The 8,374-nt window shown below is 38.4% G+C and overlaps 2 protein-coding genes across 7 annotated transcripts; one reads left to right on the forward strand and one right to left on the reverse strand.

Moving 5' to 3' along the window:
- Positions 1-1,759: 1,759 nt before the first annotated feature.
- On the reverse strand, positions 1,760-5,318 carry LOC119993692. 4 transcript variants are annotated; one of them, XR_005466560.1, is made up of 4 exons: positions 5,096-5,312; positions 3,928-4,079; positions 3,095-3,363; positions 1,760-2,590 (listed from the first exon to the last, which is right to left on the reverse strand). XR_005466560.1 is itself a non-coding variant. In XM_038840906.1 (3 exons), the coding sequence occupies exons 1-3, from the start codon at positions 5,142-5,144 to the stop codon at positions 3,202-3,204; spliced, it is 363 nt and encodes a 120-aa protein (XP_038696834.1). In that variant the 5' UTR covers positions 5,145-5,312; the 3' UTR covers positions 1,760-3,201. The 4 variants fall into 4 exon arrangements, 2 of the variants coding, with proteins under 2 accessions (XP_038696834.1, XP_038696835.1); XR_005466561.1 differs by having other exon boundaries at positions 1,760-3,363; positions 4,007-4,079; positions 5,096-5,307; XM_038840906.1 differs by having other exon boundaries at positions 1,760-3,363.
- Positions 5,319-5,417: 99 nt separating this feature from the next.
- On the forward strand, positions 5,418-8,259 carry LOC119993691 (zinc finger A20 and AN1 domain-containing stress-associated protein 8-like). Of its 3 annotated transcripts, none has more exons than XM_038840905.1 (4): positions 5,452-5,521; positions 5,617-5,676; positions 6,886-6,975; positions 7,343-8,259. In XM_038840905.1, the coding sequence occupies exon 4, from the start codon at positions 7,348-7,350 to the stop codon at positions 7,867-7,869; it is 522 nt and encodes a 173-aa protein (XP_038696833.1). In that variant the 5' UTR covers positions 5,452-5,521; positions 5,617-5,676; positions 6,886-6,975; positions 7,343-7,347; the 3' UTR covers positions 7,870-8,259. The 3 variants fall into 3 exon arrangements, with proteins under 3 accessions (XP_038696831.1, XP_038696833.1, XP_038696832.1); XM_038840904.1 differs by having other exon boundaries at positions 5,453-5,521; positions 6,886-6,970; XM_038840903.1 differs by lacking the exon at positions 6,886-6,975 and having other exon boundaries at positions 5,418-5,521; positions 7,343-8,255.
- Positions 8,260-8,374: the final 115 nt, after the last annotated feature.

Here is an 8,374-nt window from a genome sequence, read left to right on the forward strand (position 1 = left end):
CCAGGATGAGTCATTTTGGCAGTTTGGGTTGCAGAATGGTTGTACCTTGGATAATGCTTTGCCAAATTATGTCGCATGACTTTAAATCTCGGCCTCATATAAAGCCAAACAAAGATATTTCGGCCCAATTTAATGGGCTGCATCATGGCATTAAAATTAGGCCTAATAAAGCCAAAAAACTCATGGCTTAAGGTCCAACTAACTGTGTCTGCACCATGGCTTAAAAGAGGGGCCTCAGGTCAAGACCAACAAAAATATATTCGGACTTTGCCGTGAAGAGACTTACGACTAGGCCTCAAATAAAGCCCAAAAAGGTGTAAAGCTTAAACGGCGTTTATAAGAGCCTAACTTGCTGGGCCTGGGCAATAGAGTTAAATTTGGATTTCATATAAAGCTCGAAAAAGTAAAGGCCCACGGCTTTTTGGCCCTCGTAAAGCCCGAATATATGGGCTTTGGGCCCAGATAATTGGGCCTGTCCTTCGGCTTTGAGATTTGGACCCAACAAACGTATCTGGAATTTGGGCGGACTAACTGGACCTGAACAACGGCTTTAACTATGGGGCTCATACGAAGCCCAACAAACGTTATGGGCTTTGAGCCCAACCAATTGGGCCATGGCTTTAAACTTGGGCCCAGTAAGAAGCCCAATAATCGTATTACTGGGCTTTAAATTTGGGCCTCATACAAATCTCAACAAACGTTTGGGGCTTCCAGCCCAACTTATTGGGCCTGAGCCATAGATTTAAACCTGGGCCTAGTACACAGCCCAATAAACGTATTACTGAGCCTGCAACCTTTCAATTTGGGCCTCAAACTTGGGCCTCACACAAAGCCCAACAAACTTTGTGGGCTTTAAACTTGGGTCTCATACGAAGCCCAATTTACATATTACTGGGCCTGCATAGCTTTACATTTGGGCCTTGTACAAAGCCCCACAAACGTATGTGGTCCATACTCTATAGTTCAACTAAATGGGCTTACCCAATGTTTGGACCCAAGGTAAAAGCCCAACAAACTAATTTGTGTTCGCGGCCCAAGTTACCACGCCTCCGCCATGGCTTTAAAGTTTATTTACCAATCTGCGGCGGCACGTCTTAGAGGGTGTTTGGATTAAGCGATTTGGGGGGAAAGGGAAGGAAGAGAAGGGAAGAGAATGGAAGGAAAAATACATTTCCCTCTCTCATGTTAGGATAGATAAAAAAAAGAAAGGAGAGAAAAGTAATTTAATTTAATAGTTTATCCTTATTTTTTATATTTAAGTGTTATGTTCAAGGGTAACATAACATGGTCAAGGATAACAAAGAGAAGCATGGTTATGTTCAAGTGTTTACTAGTTCCCTCCTCTCAATTTTTTATAAACTATCCAAACAATGAAATTAGAAGGAAACTCTCATTCCCTTCTCTTCCTTTCCCTCCAAATCCCTCAATCCAAACACATTCTTAAAATTTTTGACTCACGTAAAGCCTCAAAAATTATATGAGCTTCCCTCTAACTTACTGGGCCTTCTTCATGGCTTTAAAAAATTAAGCCCGACATCAAATATGGGCCTAGGGCACAACTTAATGGGCCCGTGCACACGTAAAGCCTAACAAATGTATATATGCTTTCGGACCAGCTTATTTGGGCCCGCCCATCTAACTGGGAGTCGGAGATTTTGGGCTTTATCAACAAAAGTATATTACTCGCCCCTGCTACGACGATATTAATTGTCGAACATAACTGCACTTGAGCTGCGGATCGCATGAAGGAAAGGCAAAATAATTAAGAAAATATAATTACTTTGAAATGCATGAAACAATATTAGCAAGAAGTAGCACATCAATAGCCTTGCAACAAGAGACGGAGTAGTATAAACAATATAGGAAGATTAATCGACAAGGAGAGCATGAGTTAACAGCAGCAGCTACAAGATCAGCAATACCTACTACCTCATCTTTGGATATAAACCACATCAACCAAAAAAAGAGGGTAGAAAAGGCAAAAATCTCAGTATAAACAATATAGGAAACCACACTCCACACATACGCAAGAATCAAATACCACAGAAATTTGAGTTAAAATCACAGTAAGAAACTGAGAATTCAAGATTGTCATATCATATACAGGATATGAAACCCAGAGACAGAGAAGCATGGTGATGCATTTTAGGGATACATGAAGACGAAGGAAAAAAAAAGAAGATGAATTGCCCAATGTGTGGCCTGATCAATGAAACGCACGAGAAATTCTGATACTGAAACAAACACATCAATGGGTCGCTAGAATTTTGAGGTAATAAGTAGCACATAAACTAATGTAAGGAAGAAAAAAATTTCAAATTAATTCGATAAAAATCAAACCAACAAAAAAAGAAAGAAGCTAGAGCCTAGAGGTAAAAATCTCAGTATAACCAATATAGCAAACCACACTCCACGCATACACAAGAATCAAAAACCACTGGAATTTGAGTTAATATAAAGAATATAAAACCCAAAGACAAAAGAAAGAACTGTGATGCATTTTGCATTTCAAGGATACATGAAGAATAAGGAAATATGATGAATTGCACAATGCATGGCCTGATCAATGAAAGCTAACGCACAGGAATTTCTGATAATGAAACCAAGAAAACATATCAATTGCTTGTTAAAATTTTGAGGCAATATGTTACACATCACAGTAACAGATTCCAATCGCGAATTGGATAAGCAATAGGCCAGATCTTTCAACCACATAAGGATTCTGAACTAAATTCACCCAAATTTCATAACCGAAGAGAATTTAGATTGTGTTATAAGGAGGAAAACAGAACAAAAAAGAGAGAACACAAAATTGGCAGAAAACCAAGAGGTATGTATGTATTTTTCAAAAAATTTGACAAGTGAATCCAGCGAGTAGTCTAATGCATTCACTAAACAACCAAGCTCGTAAACACTTTCACGTGCAAAACCTAGAGAATATGATACATATTTAAATTGCATAACATATGCAAAGGTGTTGAAACGGATGGACAAGCAAAACTAACCACAGGTCTAACCTACTTACGAATCCATATTAGGAACTATAGACACCAAACAAGAACAGGAAAAACACAATAAAATCAGGAAACGTTACCAGATCTACAGATAGCGGACTTGCATGGTGATACCGCAAGAAACATCTCGCCATGCCATAGTTGCTCGGCGCCCTCATTACCGACTACGATGGTTTTCTCGAGTGAACTACTCCCCTGAGGAGGAAGAGTAGAGAAAGCCAACGATCAGACATTCCCGAGAGGAATCAAAGAGCCATTTGAGAGAGACAGGTGGAGGTAGCGAGGAGTTGAAGATTGCCAGAGAGGACTGAAGGTTGAGATTCGAACTTTCTATCGACAACCCAGCGCACTGTCATGGAGGGAAAAAAGGAAGTTTGGCGTTAATTAAAATGCTGACACTTGCATTGTACTTTTTTACTTCGTTTGATTTTATGGGCCTGGTTAGTTTCTTTTGGGCTTGACTTTTGGTAGAAGTTAAAACCTTACTCTTCAGGAGGTAAACAAAACTTAGCATCAAGGCCCTCAACAAATTATTTGCATGAAAAAAGTATTAAAAAATAAAGAACCTTAGACCATAAAGCCCCCAAGCCCAAGTATTCCCAAATTTTCACTGTTTGTTTTCTCAAGTTTTTTTCTCTATCCTCCACAAACTGCATCACACCCCCGCAATCATGGTGTCTCCAACAGAACAGCATATAATTATACCTACTACACTAATCATGATATACATGAATAGATACGCTATGTATCATTGTATCTAACGTATATATAAAACCCTAATCTGGTTGCTGTGGATTTCCTTAACCTGAAATGGAAGCTCAAAACCTGTTTTCATCAAATTCGAAATGAAAGTTCTGATCAAACAATAAATATTTGATTATGAAACAATTGAGGATCATAAGAGACTGCTAACTTTGAAAGACGGGGCAATCCATATCTCGGAATGCTCCATGCAAAAGACAGGCGATTGAGGATCATACGAGACTGCTAACCTTGAAAGACGGGGCAATACATATCTCAGAATGCTCCATGCAAAAGACAGCTGCAACACAGAAGTGCATACTACTGCAGCCAAGAAATCCATCCAGTGATTGGAAACAATAACAATGCTAACGGGGAAAGGTAAGACAAATACCAATCACAACCATAAGAGTGAAGACGAACAATACTAACATAATTATAGTGTTGCCAACATAAATAATAATTGGATAGGTAGCGCACCATTGAAAACTGAATTTTCGGCTCTATTATGATGACTAAAAGAATAAAGAAGCTTTGACAAATGACAATGTTTGAGAGGTTAATGGAGAAATAATAGGAACACATCCAGTCAAGCTAAAACTTGGCATATCAAATAAAAGATGCATATTGGGATGGAAAAAGATTTAGCGCTCAATATGCTAGAACAAATTTTATACTTAGCATATCAAATAAAACTATGGAAGATTGAATCTCTTGACCAAGTTCTGAAATCATACATCAAGGGATCATGACAAGTAACTTGGTCAGGCATACATATGACAACAAAAACATCGAGTTCAAATTCTGGAAATAATTTACATTATAAATTTTTGAAAAGGCAAAAAAAATTCATTATTATTCACCTAAGCAACGAAAATGTTAGATTCTGGTGAGTGTTATTATCAGCAAACAATCAAATAAACAAATTACTACAAAGAGGCCTTCTGAGTTAAATCTTAATCAGAAAAGAGTCTGAAGATAATCAAGTTAGGGCAAGCAGCAGATCGATCATACAACAACAGAAATCAATCTCAATATATAGAATAAAGCACAAGAAAAGATCAAATTACCATTTAACTACCATAAATATGATCGACATTTAACTAATTTTTCAAATAAAAGACAGATGTAAAAGACGTAAGTATATATATAAACAGAAACTATGCACGAAATGATCCAATTGTACATGAAAGAAACACATCGACAATCAAAAGCACTCGAATGCATTATGTAATGATATGAATTTCCTTCCAAGAACTGATAAAATACAATTTAAGTATCAGTATTCAGAAAAATTATCATTCTCAAAATAATGAACAGGTAATCAGAGAGAGAACGACCTTGACGAGTTCCTAAGTAGATCTGCGAGATCCTCGCTTCTTTCTGCATCTCTCGTGAATCCGGAAATTCAAGCTTGAAGATGTTGTAGATTAAGGTTCAGTAGCGAAAGGAAGAGAGATTAGGACGAGTTCGCTCTAGGGCTCCTCGCTCTAGGGCAGCTCGAAGAGACGACGCGAGGCACTTTTGGATAGAGGATCACACTTGGTTACGAAAAGACGAGAGAGACAAAAGTGTAAAGGCGGTTACCAATTTTTTATAAAACAATAATATTTAAGGAACCAATAAGAAGCACACACGTCACGCCTTGAACAATTAATCAACGCCTTTTAAAAATTAAAATCGGACACGGATAGATATACGCACAAAGGAGGAGAACACTGAACACACCCTGTCCGGCTTTGCTTTTCTCTCTTCGGTGTGATCTGGTTAGGGTTTTGTCTCCTTAAAATCCTCACGTCTTTTTTCATTTGAATTATTTTTCTCCAATTGGTGCTTAATCGAGCGAATTTGATGAAAACAGGCTCTCATCGGATGCTGTTTTGAGCTTCCAGATCGGGTGAAGGAAATCCACAGCAGACAGGTTAGGGTTTATAGATATGTTACATAGCTGATATATATGTATAGCATGGTTATGAGTTTAATATGTTTAATTGGGTGGTGTCGAGAATGGATAATTTTGGGGTGGTTATGCGATTTTTTGGGATCACCAGTGGGAATTTGGGTATACTAAGCTTATCCATGATTTTGGTAGCTGATAGTCTTTGGGATTGGTTAAATTTGTTGATCGGTGCTTCCGTGCTTGTTTTGATTTGTTTGTTATGCACATGCTTAAATTTCTGGAATGTGCTCAAACAATTGGGATAGTTCATAGTTGGAAGCGTTCAGGAAAAGTTATAAATTTTGCGGCTTTAAATGTCTTATAATGTGTGGCATGAATGTTCAAATGGTTGATTGGTGCTTTTGATTTTGTATTATTGGATGCTGTGAGTGTGTTGTGAACAATAAGCGAGTAAGTTGCAGATTTTTTTTATTGCCTTTCACAAGTCTAGCTGCAAAGTATATCCGCGATGAGAAATGTCTACATAGATGTTGAGGTTAAGAATTGACAGTTCTGTTACGCAATTCAACTTTCCTTGTGTATGGCTGAAGTTTGACCGGAATTCATTAGGCAAGTGAATGCTGTTGGAATTGGTGAAATCCACATAGGATATGGTGACTCTTACTTATGCAGGTTCTGTGCACGATAGGGCCTGTGCTTGAACTTTGATGTGAGTGGAAACAGTTTGACATCCTGTGCACAGAAACTGTAAAAGGGGTGCTGTTTGAGATGAGCAGAATTTTCAAGATAACGAACAAAATTTCCTTTGAATGCATTATAGGTCTGCTGCCATAACAGAATTAAGCGGAGGAAGTTAGTTTATAGGGATTTTTTTTCTTTTGAAGGCATGGATAAATGAAAATTTCATGGTCTTTGCATCAGCGACATAGTTTATTCGTGTGTTTGAGCTTTGTACGCTTAACCTTTAGGTTGTTGGGAGACAACCTTACCACTGGGCTAAGGTTCCTTGGTTTAAAACCCTAAAAAACCTTTTCATCTACCCTGATAAAATAGCCCAATCCTTTTAATTCTCTGGATACCCTTTTTGTGGGTCATGTTCATATCACTGCTTTGCAGTGACCATTTCAGCGGCAATTCCTTTTCTTTTTTTGTGTTTTTGTTTTTGACCTCTTACAGCTTACCCCTAATTGCACAAAGACTTCCCAACTCTTTTGGTCATATTTATTTCAGGAAGCAGCCTTCATCAATTGTAGAGCGATCCCTAAAGCTGGCCTGCATTGCCTATCTGCATAAAACTCTTCATTCAGAATTCTAAGTAATGCAAGTGCCTCAAGCCCTAATTTCTAATTATAGCAATTGAACATTTATGCTAAACTTTTATACAATGTTCTAAGTAATGCAAGGGTCAATTATTGCAATTGGAAAATAAAGTGAATGCTCATAGCCTCATGAATAAATTGGTTTTTGGCAAATTTCTTTATTTAGTAGTTAATAAATGTATGTCATGATTGGTGCTTCGTTAACCCTGTGTTCATATTCTTCTTGAATTTTTAGTATTGCCTGAAATTTTGGGTTCTTTTGGTATTATTGACTCAAATTAATTGGGGGGTTGTTTTGAAATAAATATGCGGACTGCGGTTATACTATTGCCAATTCAGCTTGCACCTTTACGATCACTTTGGTGCAGGAGATATGGACCATGACAAGACTGGATGCCAAGCTCCTCCTGAACGCCCTATTTTGTGTATTAACAACTGTGGCTTCTTTGGAAGTGCAGCTACTATGAATATGTGTTCCAAGTGCCACAAGGATATGTTGTTGAAAGAGGAGCAGGCAAAGCTTGCTGCTGCTTCTATTGGAAGTATTGTGAATGGTACATCGGGCAGCAATGGAAATGAACCTGTTGTTGTTACTTCGAATGTGGATTTGCGACTGAATTCTGTGGAACCAAAGACCATTTCTGTGCAGCCATCCTGTGCTTCAGGATCAGGGGAGAGTGTTGAGGCAAAGCCAAAGGAAGGTCCGAACAGGTGCAGCTCGTGCAAAAAGAGGGTTGGTTTAACAGGCTTCAAATGTCGCTGTGGTAACCTTTTCTGCACAACTCATCGCTATTCAGACAAACATGACTGTTCCTTCGATTATCGTTCTATTGCAAGGGATGCCATAGCTCAAGCAAACCCGGTTGTCAAGGCAGAGAAGCTTGATAAAATCTGAAATATTGAGGGCAGGAGTTTTACGTGCTGAAATGGGATGCTGAAAGACGTACTCCGACTTGGCCTCATATCCTACATGTTGTGCTTTTCTATTGTTACACTGGGAAAAACATGACTGTAGGATACCTCTGCAGTATGAAGAACTCTATATCTTTTGGTTGGTGAGAATTTGTGTTGGCTCCCGTGCTTTTAAGTCTTGTTTCTGTGTTGGTTTGGATAGTACATATCAAATGTCATGTGCAACTTTTTAGATTATATGGAAGATACCCATGTACGATCGTGTGCCTAGATATGTGGCTTTTTTGGCATTCAACTTTGGATTCTGCATACCTTTCACATTGGGAGTTGTGTGGTATTTTTGGTTTGAAATCAATCGCTAGTTTACAATGGAGTCTACCTACTACCTTGCATTATCTTTTTTGCCTTGCCTATCCAGAAGCTAGCAAGAGAGTGAGTAATGTCAAATCCTGCACCAGAAACGCTGAATTTTGTGAAATGAAGGTCAT

The sequence above is a fragment of the Tripterygium wilfordii genome, chromosome 23, assembly GCF_013401445.1.
Source record: "Tripterygium wilfordii isolate XIE 37 chromosome 23, ASM1340144v1, whole genome shotgun sequence".
NCBI classification, from domain to species: domain Eukaryota; kingdom Viridiplantae; phylum Streptophyta; class Magnoliopsida; order Celastrales; family Celastraceae; genus Tripterygium; species Tripterygium wilfordii.